Source organism: Capricornis sumatraensis, chromosome X (genome assembly GCF_032405125.1).
Source record: "Capricornis sumatraensis isolate serow.1 chromosome X, serow.2, whole genome shotgun sequence".
Taxonomy (NCBI): domain Eukaryota; kingdom Metazoa; phylum Chordata; class Mammalia; order Artiodactyla; family Bovidae; genus Capricornis; species Capricornis sumatraensis.
Genome location: NC_091092.1, coordinates 136,366,845 through 136,382,510, shown reverse-complemented (window position 1 = coordinate 136,382,510; position 15,666 = coordinate 136,366,845). Strand labels below are relative to the sequence as shown.

At 38.7% G+C, this 15,666-nt stretch overlaps 2 protein-coding genes across 2 annotated transcripts in view; one reads left to right on the top strand and one right to left on the bottom strand.

Annotated features, from left to right (window-relative positions):
- Positions 1-15,666, bottom strand: part of ARHGAP6 (Rho GTPase activating protein 6) — a 536,545-nt gene that overhangs the window by 129,329 nt on the left and 391,550 nt on the right. The gene's annotated exons all lie outside the window — the stretch shown is intronic.
- Positions 7,354-12,080, top strand: AMELX (amelogenin X-linked). The gene is made up of 5 exons (XM_068962463.1): positions 7,354-7,407; positions 9,859-9,906; positions 11,168-11,209; positions 11,273-11,317; positions 11,595-12,080. Exons 1-5 carry the CDS (start codon positions 7,354-7,356, stop codon positions 12,078-12,080), a joined length of 675 nt encoding a protein of 224 aa, XP_068818564.1.

The window sequence follows — 15,666 nt, the reverse complement described above, 5'->3', positions numbered from 1 at the left end:
AACAACTGAACTGAACTGATGTATCACAAGCATCTTTCTATGTCACCAAATACAGATGGATACCCTTTATATGTGCTACAGTGGATTTGAACCAGTCCCCCATTGGCAGGCATTTTGTTCTAGATGTTGTTTCATAAACACTTCTATCTGCTTTATATTGTCCTTGGAAACAGCAGGCACTGCCTATAACTGAATCTTTCCCTGGTGATTCAGCGTGTGGGTATCCGTTCATGTCCAATCACTGCAGGGCCTCAGGCTGAAAGACTGAAGCGATCCCAGGGAAAATTAATATGACCCTCCCCAGTCCAGCCAGAGGGCCCCTGGAAGCCTCTAAGTGGCCGCCTTTCCCACAGCCCCGCGTCTTTTGTTGTCGCCGCGCTCCTTCTCTACCTTCCTCATCCCTTTCTCCTCCACAAACCCAGACATAGGCCGAGAGCGTGTTCACTTCCTGAAGGTGAAAAGGACCATCTGTTCCAATACCCTCTCCTAGCATTCTCCACCCCAATGCAGAGTGAATAATGCTTCTAGAAACTGTGAGCTGTGAATTGGGTCACTGACCTATTCATCTTTGTGCTCCAGCGCCAATGACCGTGCTAGGCATATACGAAGTGCTCGGCAGTGGCTACTGAAGTTAGATCACAGTGTTGGCCTTTGAGGGATAAGAGTTTAGGGTCCTAGGACTATGTCCCTTTACTACAGTGCTGCTGTATTTCCTGCTGCTTCAGTAAAGTTTCTTTTTTTCATTTTAGGACACTTGGGGCTTGCTGGGCCAGTCACCACCTTTGATCACCACCTTGAATACCATCACCATGCACTTCTGTCTTCTTATATATGCCATTCTTCTTTCTAATTCTTTACCCCGTTACTGCTTTTCTGATGCTTTTTTTTTTTAATCCCAAGTCTACTCACTTATTAAACGTTGTTAGCCAGTAGAAGATTCCTGTTTTTCCCCATAGCTTCAAATGACCAGCCATAAAACAGTTGAGTCCAGGATATTCTGGAATATGTACTGATGGCTTGCAGTCACTAAAATACGTGAATATGGGTGAGAGAGGTTAGGTTTTTTTGCTATTATTCTTTTCAAATTACACCTTCAGCTGAAGCCTAGAAAGCTAATAATAATAATAACAAAACTTTATTATATCAAGCAAATTAACTCAGTTTCAAATAAGGAAAAAAATCAATTTTATCTATCATAGTAATTTGCTTGTAATATATTACACTTTAAACTAACAGGTCAGAGCCAAATATAACGAGGATGTTGTGATAACTGATTCTAAATCCTTTACAGCATCTCCCTTTTTAGGTCTTTATCAGAGGCTGTTTGCATGAAAGTCCATAGGAGCACTGACAGCAATACCGAGGTATCCATCTTAGTTGTTTAAAAGCTCATCTAAATTACTGCAAGATTTCTTTGTTTAGGAGACTCCACATAGATTAAGGACATTTGAAAGATTTTTGTTATATCCTGGATAATTTCTCTACATTTTCATCAATTAATTGACACATTTATCCAGCACCTACTTTGTAAAAGAGATTTTTCTAGCTACCAAAGAGCTCCCAAGGAAGTATGACACAATACCTGACTTTTAAAGGTTGCAAAGGGAAGTCAGTGTGTTTATTGGAATCAATGAGTGATGGTGTCCCTGGGTTCTGAAGAGGGTACAATTCCACTCCAGCAAGGCACCCAAACAAAACAACCAGCCTGGAGAATGATATTTTCTTTTAAGTAAATGTCTACAGAAGAAACACCTAAAATCTGACTTTAGTTCCAGCCAGATAAGAAAACCCACTCCTGAAATTATTCTAGAATACTAGAGAGTTGTAGATCTGCTTTAAAGGAAGATTCAAGAAACAGGCTCCTACAGATGATAGGAAAGTCTTCTGGAACTCATAACACCTCACTTATCCAAATGTCACTTGCATATGTCGACCACTGCTGAAAACCAGGAAGTTGAGCAAAGGGGGAAAATGCAAAAACAAAACAAAATATCCTCCCAGCATTAAAAAACCAAGGCCACAATACTGAGAGTTTTGAGCTTTTCTCATAAGTAAGCCTCCCAGGCCACCTCAGCTTAGAGCATCTCTTTACTTACAGTCCACACATATTCCTAACATGCTTGGCCATGTGATTTTCCAGCATACTGTAAATCAGAAGATTACAAGGGGAGAAGTTGCTAGCATAAGGAATGTGAGAACAGCAAAGTGTGATGGGTTGTAAGTCAAGAAAAAGAGTAACTATGAAAAAATGGCCAAAAGAACTTATTAAAAAACTATAAAGCACCACATGAAGACTTTCTGTATGCATGAAATTTGTTGTTATTGAGTATCTAACTTTTTGTCTGAGGCCAGGCATTGCAGGAAGTGAAGCCATTTAAGATATGCCTCCGCTCAGAGCTCAAGGGGTGCTTAAGCCTCTTGATTTCCATGGCTTCTCTTTACTAAGAGTAGTTGATTGGGACAAAGTAAGGAGTGTGACGGCAGTGGGTTAGATTCTAGTTGCCTGGGATTAACCCGTGCTTGGCTCATCTCTTTTCATACTCCGGGAACTGGTGATGGACAGGGAAGCCTGGCGTGCTGTAGTGCACGGGGTCGCAGAGAGTCAGACATGACTGAGCAGCTGAACTGAACTGAACTGCCTCATCTCTGACCACTGGCAGGCAGGGACCATTTGGTTCTTGATTTGTGCCAAAATCCCAGTCTGAGGTCCTTCTACATGAATTGCATGTCCTGCAGCCCCTGCTTGATTCCACAAAAATCAGGAGGGAGTTACAGCAGCTGTTTCTGGGCCAGAAGGTATCTGAATGTAATGTTTTTGTAACCCTTTCTCTGATCTTCCTTGTTCCCATTAAGCAAGAAAGGGAATCTATAAGGGCATTTATTCACTAGTCATTTTGGAGAAAAGATCTTGGAAACAGGAATAAAATCATTCATGTATCAATATTTGTCCCCTAAGTAACACAAATGGTCCTAGGTTCATAAGTATTCCACATATATATTTGAAATGAATGCATAAGGGAATAAAGATACATTGTGGGGTCATTCTATCACAGATATTCCATAGATATTTCCATAGAGGAAAATATTTTATTTTGTGATGCATTTTTGAAACAGTGATTTAAAAAAAAAAGAAAATATTTGATGTCAGAGAATAAAAAAAAATAACACAAATACTTTGGAAATGTTATAGCCTCTACCTAACAAAATAAGCCTAGTAAGTTCAGTCTAGTAAGTTCTGTTTTATAAAGTTAACTTATTCATAAATGAAACAACTGCTTATAAGAAAAATTTTTCAATTGAAAAACATTGAGTAACTGTTAAATTGCCTGTGGGACCTAAATTAGTGGAAGAGATTTCAAGCATAGAGATCCATATTTTAGTACCTTGGGATATTTTAGTACCTTGGGATATTTTAGTGACTTGGGATATTCAGTGGGGAGAAATTAATAGAAAGAACCATATTGTTTCTATTGTATTTGCCATTATACTGAACAAGTGCCCATGGTGGATTGGCAATGACTCACTATTTGATGGACCAGAGAAATTAATGCCATAATAAAGAATCATTTTGCTGATCCTTGTGGCCAAATGTATGACTCTCATTGTTGAAAGGTGAGGCAAAATAATGAGACACATTTTATAAACCTACAAAACCACTATTAGTTCGCAAATGACTTGTCCTTAACCTTTTCAGGCACTTCAACATATGTAGTTAAATAAAATGAGGAGAAAGATTGCAAAAGCATATAATATGATCTACACTTTCCTTCCTCTCCCTCGTACTGTCCCTCCTACTCTCCCTTATCTCCTTGCCACACACCTCCCACCTCCTCTCCCTCCAAGTAAGCTGATATCAATTCTCCATCCATTTTGCAACTTCCTTCAAAAGGAATCTTTCTTACCTTTGAAATATAATAAATACACTCATGAATAAATGCAAACTATGGACACAATTGACTTGTAGAAGCATATTCTATGTTCCCTTTCAATCACACACTTGCCTTTTATAACTTTCCACTTTCTCTTTTGTAATTTCTCTCTATCTCTATGGTTGAAAGGTCTACCTTACCTTTCTTCACAATGGTTATTCATTTTCTACTAATTCATCCCCAAGGATTATCTTAGAATCTTATTTGTTAGCATTTTTAAACAGTAACTGTGTGCCAAGTGCTGGGGTGGAAGAAGGTGATAACTTTCCATTCCCCCCAGAGATGTCTCTCATTTAGTTTTTACACGAATCCTCTTGGTAGGCTCTAGAATTGTCCTCATTTTACTGATGAGAAAGCTGAGGCTCAGATAGGCTACATGTCTTCTCAAGTCCCTCAACCCTTGGTGAAGCTGGGTTCAGGACCCACAGGTAAGTCTAACCTCCAGTTCTTAATACTATATTGCTTTTCATGGATATTATCTCCTTGAATGTAATTCAGCCAATGTGGAGTATCAATATAAAGATATATGTACATGAAGAAACTTTAGAAATATTACTTAAGTAGTCAAAAAGATCCAGCTATACTGCTAGCCGTATCTGGGCATATAATGAGAATTTCCTTTATTGATTGAATAATAATAGACTCCTCATCAGCTACCTCTTATCAATAGTCACAAATTTTGTTTTTTTAAATATATTCATCTTTTTAAAATATTCTTTTCCATTATGGTTTATCACAGAATACTGAATATAGTTACCTGTGATATATAGCTGTTGCTGTTTAGTTGCTAAGCCATGTCCGACTCTTTGCGACAGCTCACTCAGCTCCTCTATCCATGGGGTTCTCCTGGCAAGAATACTAGAGTGGGTTGCTATTTCCTTCTCCGATAAATTTTGCTTTTTTACTGATCACATTTTAGAACAAAATAAAAGTCCATATTCTTTACTAAGGTAGAAGAATAAAAAAATTTAATGGCTAGACTGGAGGTCCTCTCAGAACAGGGCTTTGGTTGTTGTTCAGGCAAAGGGGAGGCTGCTGTGAACATGGGGATAAGATAACTAAAAGGACAGTTAGGAGTCTCTGAAAGAAAAAAAAAAAAAGAGTAAAACGGATTTGCTTATGAGAGAATGTGGGATTGGGCCAGAAGGATGTAGGTTAAGAAGGGCCATCATACTAAGAGAGGCTGAGCTGCTGTGTGGGGTGGGGGAGCCAGGGTAATGCTTCCTGTGATATACATTTGTTTGCAGGAATTAAAATGTGTTTTTAAGTGTGTGGTGTGGTATGTGGTATGTCCCTGGCCTTGTCCTTCAAATCATGAGTAAAAGTTTGGTTACTGGGAGAACCTTGAGTTCATGGTGGCTTGGATGGCAGATGGGTTACCGAATGAGGCCAAGGAGAAGGGCCTTTACCCTCTCTTTCAGTGGACACCAGAATGGTGATAAAGGTGATAAAGGAACCACCTTTATCACCATAAAGGTTGATAAAGTTTGGAGAAGGTGATAAAGGAATTTTCACAGGGAACAGAGAAAATATCTTCAATGGAAGTAGCAAAAAGAGCAGTGGTGATCTTGAAATTATAATTCCTTAGAGAATTTGTTGGCAAGAGCTTTGGGATTTTACCAGAATGAAGATTTCAATCAATTTATCCTGATCTGAGGGCTGGGGAACCCTAAAGGACACATTGATTAGACTATAGAAACTCAACCATCTAACATTTTTTTGGTAAAGAACAATGGTATGTTCGTTAGAACCAGGGAACAGACAATGACATGGCTGTTTCTTAATAGTAAATCTGAATATATCAGCATGTGCAGTCAACTCATTTGCTGACCTAAAAACAGACTGATGAAATTTTTTGCCTGTTAAACCTATTATTGCCTATAATGAAAGACTATATGCACTAATCACAACATACAGTCTTATATTTGATCACAGCTTCTAGAAGTCATGATGCAGGGATTTTTAGTTACACTCAACACATTTTTCCTTCAGAAACCTGATTGGTTGCTCTAGATGCTGTGAATGGTATAAAATGAGCTCTTAGTTGGAAGAAATCTAAAGAATCAAGCATCCCTGAGTTTCAGACAGAAACTTACTGAGTACGTGTGTTCAAAGGTATGTGGATTTTATTCACAATTTGGTATCCTTTCTATTGTACTTACTTCTTTTTCTGCATTTCATGTTCAAAAGATGCAAATGTGTTCTATATTTCTAATAACTTATGTTGTCAATATTCAGTTGCTTCTTCAGCTGGACCATGATTAAATTAAACTGATTACTTAAATGAATTGTTACTTTCCCATGCACCAAAATGTTTGTCTATATTTCTTTAAATTTTAGGTCCAGAATCTCAAAGCACTTTTCAGGGCCAAATTTCACAGCAAAATATTTAATTACTTATCAATTAAGGCAAAAGTAAATTTTCACAGGCTGTGATACAATACTTTGAAAAACATTTCATTTAATTCTATCAAACAGAACCATCAACAAAATGGTTTTCCTCATTAATGCAAACTTCAAAAAAAACAGATCTAGGAGGTAAAAATGTCAGTGTACTTCTCATAGCCTGCATTATTACACTCGATACTCATTTCCAATGCAAATTTAAGGCTTTTCTTCTGACAGTTCTCAAAGTTAGCCAGTAATTTGCACCACAAGGCAATGTATTTTAGGATGGCTTGTTTTGCTTCATGTTCCAAGGGTCTTATTTGTGGAATAATTACAGTGCAGTGTCAAACAAAAGGAAAATGCCATCATCTAAATATGGAATCTTTTCAATAAAAGCCATTCGACATTCAGAGAATAACAGGATATTAGCACCTCCCCTCTCTTCAACCACATCTTTTGCTCCACATCTGGAGCTTAAGGATGTTACCTGAGGGTCTTAAGTTCTGTCAGTCAGAACACCTGAAATTAAATTCCATTCCTTCCTTATTCTATTTTCTCGGATGACTGATCTTTAACAGTAGCAGTGCTCAGGTGGATGGTACCAAAACCAACGTTTCTGAGCCTCCTGGTTCTAACAGTATCAAATAGTATGCACCTTGATGATCTCAGTTTTAGAGTTAATTCTATTTTTAATCATTTTAATTATAACATACATTTAGCTTCTATGACTCTACAGGCTATATAGGTATAGGAAAATGGCCTGCAAATTCATGCCATTTATGTCCCTAAAGCTTGTTCAGCTCTCAACCTAAATGAAAAACATCTTTATGACCACTGTAATTCCAGAAATAATAAAAAGGGGTGAGAACTGGAATCATATAGGAGTGAAGTAATCTCACAAGAAATGGTCCATCCTTTTTATTAGCAACAGACTAATATAGATTTTTATGTGGGCTTTAGGAAGTATTAATGACGTCCTTCTTTGAGAAGAGATAAGAAAAATGGGTGTTGACTTGTATTTCAGGGCTATCAAGAAATGGGGACCTGGATTTTGTTTGCCTGCCTCCTGGGAGCAGCCTTCTCTATGCCTGTGAGTAAAACCCCTCCTTCAAAAGTAAATGTCCAGCTTCACAAACTTGGAAACAAAAGTCTGCCCCACAGTGGGTAACGTTAGGGTTTAAAACAGTGCATGATCAGATTTCCTCAAATGTCTCTGTGCTTAAGAAACATATTGAAGAGCTTGTTATAAAAAAATGGATTCCCAGACGCTTCTGTCAAAGATTCTCATTGAGTACAGCTGGGGTGGGGCCCAGGACTCTGTATTTTAACAAGCACCCCAGGAGATTCTATTGGAACAATTAGCCTGTAAATATCATCACCCATCTCTAGATGGAGGAAACTTTTGGAAGGGACCCTTGAAAGGCTTCCAGAGAAAGTATTCAACCAGCCTTAGGCAAATATTACAAAAATGTCAGTTTTCTCTACAATTCAGCTTTTCACAAGTGTCCAAATATTTTCCTGCTCCCCCATGTCCACTGCTGTTGACCTTCAGAGGGTAAGATTTTGTGTTAGGAATTCCTTTCTTGAACCATCTCCCTGTTCTAAGAGCCCTCATCCTTTTGGGTGTACCTGTTAAGTGAAGGACGTCCGTGTGGTTGTCTGGAATCCAATCTATGCTCAATACATATGGATACATGTTATATTCAGATGTACCAAGGGCTGGGAGGTCTGACCAATTCTCTCTAAATACAGGTACACAAGAGGTTAGATCACATGCAGGCAAAGCAGTATCCATCTGTTTTTCAGTGGCCTAAAGAGCAGTTGATACAACCAGAAGCCAGCAAAGCTTGAATATCTGCCTCCTCTCTTCCTCTCTCACCCATAAGACCAAGATTCTGTGCTCTGTCTTCCTGAAATCCTGCATTGTGGCAATTCCTAGGTCCCTGAGGGGACCAGCATTGCAAATTCAGTCCCTTTTCCCGTCTTCAATTTAACACCCCTATTCTCTGAGGGCTTCTATCAAGAATATAGAGGAAAGGCAGTTAACTAAAAGGAAAACAATTCACACTCAGATGAGAGGAATAAACCCTCTTATGAAATTTGAGCATTTTAAAAGAACAGAGCCTTAATCAGCTCACAGTCTGAGGGGGATGGTCTGAAAGGTCCTCCTCTCCCCCTTCCCCCCACCCCTCAGGGCCAACCAGAATTCCACAATGCAGGCATCAATCACTTGGCCTCCACTTTTGACAAGACAGACAGTCTTGGTTTCAATAATTATTCAGGTTGTTTTTTATTTTGAGCTTCAAATTTTTTCTACCATAGAAACATTGACAGAATCAAACAAAGATGACAGAATAATAAAAAGAATCAGCCAAAACTTCATAAATCAACTCTCATTTCCCATGTGATTTATACTGTTTCCACTGTACCACACCCATCTTGTTTTCACATGCATTGATTCACACGTAGTTGTTTCTTTTGTTGCTGCTCATGTGTTATTTACTTAGCATGCCAATTATGAGTAATATCTTTTACTTAACCACATAGCCACCTCCTGATCTATAAGGGAATGTTCGTGAGACAATTCTCTTCTTGCTGGCATTTTGTAATTGTGTAAGAAAAACATACCCTTCTTCCCAACTTGGAGTGAGTTTTGAGACAAGGAATATTGCCTGCCATATCAGTAAACAAAGGATGTCACAGTCATCAGTGATTGCAGCCCCCTTCAGGGTGAGCTGGTGAGCCCTAGGGGACCTCAGGGAGGAAGGAATACCTGCCATCTAGAAGGCATCAGATTGTAGTCACTCCCAAAAGTGAGCCCCGAGGAAGCTTTCAGGAGAGGCGAACACAGGACGCTGGCCCCAGATAGCTGAGCTGCAGACCAAAGGAATGATTTCAGTGAGCCCAGACTCCTCCCCCTGCCTGTATACAGAGAAAGCACTACAGATATCTGGTTTTCTTTCATTAACAATACTCTTTTGACATTCAGTCTACCTGCCCTTTGTTACAAAATTCTTACATATCCTGGCTCCCCACCATTGCCTCCTCGGAGCAGTTCTCTCTGGGTAACTTGAGATGTTGCCTCCTGGTCTTGAAGTCCTAAAAATTCCCGCTGAAGAAACTATAACTCTCAACTTTTAGGTTGTGAATATTTTTTCAGTAGACAGCTTCATCAAGAAATAAAATGATGGGTGGGCTAGAGTAAGACTGATTGACAGCATGGACGGAGAGGTGTCTGAAGATCAGGGGAGGATAAATGTGTGCTGGTTTCTGTTCCTAGGACATCTAGTTGTTCTGGACCTCTTTAAAAGAAGAGGGCTCCTCTCCTACACAGGGCACATGTTCAAACTAAAAGTAGACCTCAAATATATTCTGCACTATATAGATTTTTTAAAAGTAGCTGCAGTCTCTCTTAATGTGAAAATTGCATATTGACTTAATCTCTTTCCCTCTCTCTCTCTCTCCCCTTCTTTCTCTCCCCCTCCCTTTTCTCTTCCTCTTTATCATTCTTTTTCTTCTCCTTTCCCCCTTCCTATAAAAGCTACCACCTCATCCTGGGCACCCTGGTTATATCAACTTCAGCTATGAGGTAATTTTTCTCTTTACTAATTTTGACCATTGTTTGAGTTAACGATGCCCTGGGCTCTGTAAAGAATAGTGTGTTGATTCTTCATTCGAGATGTTTCTCAGTCCCACTTTTTCAGTTCTCACTACCAGCTTCCTGGTTTAAGCCCTGGTGGGTCATCCCAAGCCTTCATTGCCCCAGAACCCTCCTACCTGGCCTCTCTGACTCAGTTTCTCCTCCTTATATGGCTATAAAGTTTATCTCCCATGAACTACCATTCAGGGGGACTGCACGGTAGGGCAGAAATGAACTCTGGCTGAACAGCTTTGTTCTATCCCAGCCTGTAAAACATGGGGAATCAGGTAAGATATTATTTAAGATCCTTTCCAGCTGGAAAACTCCCGATTCTAAGATATTCACACTCTGTGTATCTCCCTCATTTGTCCTTACTGAAATATTAGTGACCAATTGGTCTGTGAGAGCAATGGAAAGCATGAGATTTCTGGAAATTGGGTTTGAGGCTCTCCTCACCCCCACACTTACCATGAGACATTAGGTCAATCATTTTCTCTCTCTAGAACTTTGGTTTCCTCATCTGGAGAAGGGAAATAATGATAATACCCTGCCTTCAAAATATTGTTTGGGGAGCAAAATAGTTAAGCAATATCAAAGGTGCTTTGTTAAGTATGACTTGAGCAAAGTTAATAATTGTTTATTGTATTGATATCAAATACTGTACTACTATCTGAAGGAGTCGCTGGACCTGGGGTGAAACAAATACATACTGCTTAGAAAGAAAGAAAAATCTTACTTCCTTCATAGGTTCAAATGACAATTCATGTGTTTGTTTACTCATACAAACTGAGGAAAAGTGTTAATAAAAATTTGAGGCAAGATTTTCTGTTATATCTTAAAAGGATGACATATGTGACCTGAAAACCTGTGTTTCTAGTATGAGGGACAGTGTTTCTGCCTCTTTTATTTTTTTTCATTGTTACATCACATCAAAAAAGGATATAATTAAAATTATATTACATTAATTTTCTGTTTTTTCCTCTTGTAAAGAAGAGCAGGAGCTGAGGAATTAAACAGACTTACAGTTTTTATAATCTCAGTCAAGCTCATGAGCCTCTAACTCTCCATGACCTTGTCTGTAAAAGTGAAAGTGATGATACTTGCCTCAGAGTTTCTAAGAAAACATGAAAAATGTGTGTGATGGCTGTAAGGTGGAACCTCACACATAGGAAGCACCTAACAAATGTCTACCTTATTCTTTCTTCCTCAGAACTCCTATTTTCAGGGTATCAGTATTGACGAGACTGCATTAGTGAGTCTATATTTCATGCAACTAAATTAAAACAAATGTATTCTAATCTCTCTTTCTCTTAAGGTGCTCACCCCTCTGAAGTGGTACCAGAGCATGATAAGACACCCGGTATGTAGATTTTTTTGGTTCTTTATTCCCTTAAAATATTAAGCATGCATTTCAATTCCCTTTTTAAGTGAGGCAACATATCTATGCCACATATAGACACTAATGGGAACTCTAGTTGGTAAGCGGTCAAATCTGTATACACAGTTAGAAATTCTTGCACAGGAAAAGAAAATTGAGTAAATATTAATATTGCCATAATGACAAAGAAAACATTGCTGCTTCTCCAGTTGGAAGTCAATGGAGCTGATGGTAAACCTGACTCTTTGTTTCTCACCAGTACCCTTCCTATGGTTACGAACCCATGGGTGGATGGCTGCACCACCAAATCATTCCCGTGGTGTCCCAGCAGACTCCCCAGAATCACGCCCTGCAGCCTCATCACCACATCCCCATGGTGCCAGCTCAGCAGCCCGTGGTCCCCCAGCAACCAATGATGCCAGTTCCTGGCCAACACTCCATGACTCCAACCCAACACCACCAGCCAAACCTCCCTCTGCCCGCCCAGCAGCCCTTCCAGCCCCAGTCCATCCAGCCGCAGCCTCACCAGCCCCTGCAGCCCCTGCAGCCCATGCAGCCCTTGCAGCCCTTGCAGCCCCTGCAGCCCCAGCCGCCCGTGCACCCCATCCAGCCCTTGCCGCCACAGCCACCTCTGCCTCCGATATTCCCCATGCAGCCTCTGCCCCCCATGCTTCCTGACCTGCCTCTGGAAGCTTGGCCAGCAACAGACAAGACCAAGCGGGAGGAAGTGGTGAGTATACCTTGAAGTCACTACAACACTTATGAAAATGGTCGAGCGAAAATGGCCCCCCAGAGATTGAAAATCTCTCGCAGTCCAAGGCCTACAGTTTCAGTAGCTACAGCTACAGCTCAGTGATTCAGTTAGTCCAAGTGTGTGCTGTAAGTTTATATTATAAATGAGTTCATCTATATGGCTTAGAAGTAACACAATAGCTTTTATGGTGGGTTTAAACTCTATAATTACTTTGAATTCCTACCAGAATATCTATTATTGAAACCTGCTAATTTTACAGACAGTACTATAAGGGAACATTAGTTCTTTTTATCTTTCAAAGGTTTGACCAGCAAGAATAGGCTAGAATTGAACTGGAGATTTCTTTTTAAAGGGTAATTTTTGCCAATGAGGGGATGCAGATATTTGAACAGGTAGGTGGGAGGTCTCTTTAAAAACCTAAAGGAAAATTACTTGTTTAAAGTGGTTTTTAATCTAACTTGGAGGAAGCTAAAGAGGACAGATTGCTAGATTCCTTTTCAGTGCTGGGATTCTGTAGATTAAGCTTTTAGCAGTAAGTCTTCACAGTAAAGGACAAAATATCCTTTCATTACAGAAAGCTCTTTCCCACTCTTCCAAGTGAGTGGGAAATAGTCAATAAGCGAGCCTTATCCATATATATAAACCCTCACTTTGGTGTATGAGATTATGTAATTCTTCTGTATGTAAGTCTTCAAATGCAATTCCAAGCTATAAATGTTATTAATGATTTTCTACTGAGAAGGTGAGGGGTGGGGTAGAAATGACCTGGATGGGGAGCCAGGATACCTGGGTTCCAGTTATAACTCTGCACCCAAAAAGGAGATGCTGTTTAACAAGTCACTTCAACTATATGGGTGTTTTCCCTTTAAAATGAGAGGAAGTAACTAAATCAGATAACTTTCAAGCCTTTGTCTAAGAACAAATACCATAGTTTTCCAATAAAAATTATATGTTATATAAGGCTTCAAAATTATGGGCATATTTGTGGAGAATACAGGCATATTTGTGGAAAACATGGAGCATATTTGAAAAATGATTGTATCCCAAATAATCTGGTGCCTACAGTTGATTATTCTAGTCTAAGGTACAGGTTACCTCTTTGTATAGAAAAAGTGTTTATCTCAAAAAAGTACATTTATCTCTTTATTAATAATTAATGTCATGAACTTTATAAACCTTGCCACAGCGATTCAAGGAAAGGTGATTTTGGGTAGGTAGTTTGAACTCTTTAAAATTCCCATCTAAAATTAGAATTGTCTTAAGAAAATAAAGTGATGAGTTCAGAAATGACCATACAGAAAGTACTCAACAAAAGATAGAAATTGTTATTTTATTATTCAATAATTGTTTTAAGTATTCTGAAGGCAGGGGCCTCCATCCTGACACCTCATATCTAATTACTATGAGACAACAAAGAAAGTTTGAAAATTACAGAGTTCAACTTCAATGGCTATAATATTGTTTTGGCAAACTTGAACCCATATTTGTTACTATAAATGGTACTCACGAAGAATATTTGTAAATTGTTTTACTTGCTTCTTTTGCAATTTTTTTCCAGGATTAAAAGATCAGAAAATGAGAAGAGACCTGAAGTAAATACTTCAGTTGCTTTCAGAAAGACACAAGAACACAAAGATTTTTTCCTACCACCACCTTACTTAGTAAATTCTGTAACTAAAAATAAGCAAACAATAAAAAGTTTAAAAAATCATTCCTGATTTTGTGCTGAATTAAACTTAACATTTCATGTAACTGGAAAGAAGATATTATAAATGGATCTTCTTGAATAAGATAAGAACTGCTCATTTACACCTACAAATTGACCATTCTGCAGGCAAATGAGGAGTATATTTCTTTTTAGAGACAATTTAAATTACACCATCTCAAAACTTTAAAAAAAATAGAAGTTTATATAGTAGTTGTAGTAGTTGGTAGTGTGAAAAATTATGAAGAAGTATATAGTCACTGAGCCAGAACAAAATGTTGTTGTTCAGCCGCTCAGACATGTCCAACTCTTTGTGACCCCATGGATGGTAGCCCACCAGACTCCTCTATTCGTGAGATTTCCCAGGCAAGAATGCTAGAGTGGGATGCCATTTCCTCCTCCAGGGAATCTTCCCAACCCAGGGATCTAATCTGCATCTCCTGCATTGGCAAGAGAATTCTTTACCACTGAAACACCTGGGAAGCCAGAACCAAATGAGGGGAAGTTTATATGAAGAATTCTTTACATTAAAAAGATAAGCTTTTCTGAAATGTTTATATTACAAAACAAATGAAAACTTGGAGCACTGGCTTTATACTTCACACCACATTAGTAACCAAAATCTGGTCTTTTGATCTCATTCTACTGAAAGCAATTTTTTAATGAAATTATGTGATACATAAAATAATGTACTGAATTTTAAATCTTTGAGGTATTTGCCTAAGAAAACTTACATTAAATGGAGCTTCAAATAGGGAATCACAGTGGTTTTATATACAAGTCATTTCTTTCACTTCATAATCTTTAAGATGATAAATTCTACTGTATAGTCTTCAAAATGTTAACAGATGCATAAAATGGACTCAATACAGCTTTACTTTCCCACTTATATTTATATTTGAATTCTTTTTTCCTCCTACACCCAAACAGAATTGTAAACAGTTTTTTTAGTGTTTATATTACACAATACCCACAGTAACTTTATTCCAATACCTTTAATGATTAAGGCCCCTTAATCATTTTCTGGAATGAATAAACATTACTGGGAGGGTGTCAATATTCAAGCAAATAACCTGATTTTAAAGAATTTAGAATAAATAAAAAAGTCAGAAAGAAAGCTTTTAATCAACTGACATAGGCCAATTTTAATCAATTTAGTATGTATTTATTAATCACCCTCTAGGGTAAAGCACTATTCCATGTCCTGATAAAAATGGTAAGTCCCCATCCTTAAGGAATCTAGAATCTACCAAAGGGCTAAAATAAGCTCACAAATAATGATAAGAGAAAGCCTAATAGTGTTAAGACCATGGCAGAAGTGTAGTCAAAATGCCTTGGCAAATATGAAAGAAAGTGCTAGTCGCTCAGTCATGTCCAGTTCTTTGCGACCCCATGGACTGTAGCCCGCCAGACTCCTCTATCCATGGGATTCTCCAGGCAAGAACACTGGAGTGCATTGCCATTTCTCTCTTCAGGGGATCTTCCTGACCCAGGCAGATAGTTTTCCTCACCAGTCGGTCCTTGTTGGCAGTGCTGGAATTAATCCCAGCATCAGGCTTTCCACAAATTCAGGAGGGAGGAGCCCCCTCCCCTGTCCCACAGAACAAATGCTCACTCCTCCAATTATGGCATCAATTACTATAAAATACCATATCCACACCAAATGTGGCATGTTTCCCTCATTAGTGATTGGTTTAGTGATTGGTTGTGTTGGAAGCTGAACAATGAATGAGGCTGAAAGGGAAGTCTAATAGGAGAGGCAGAGCTTCTGGGAAAAAGAATTACCCTCTAATTAAAACTGTGTACCTAAGTTGTTACCGAGCCTGTAAAGCAATTATCCTTCAATTAAAAAATAAATGCATTAAAAAAGAA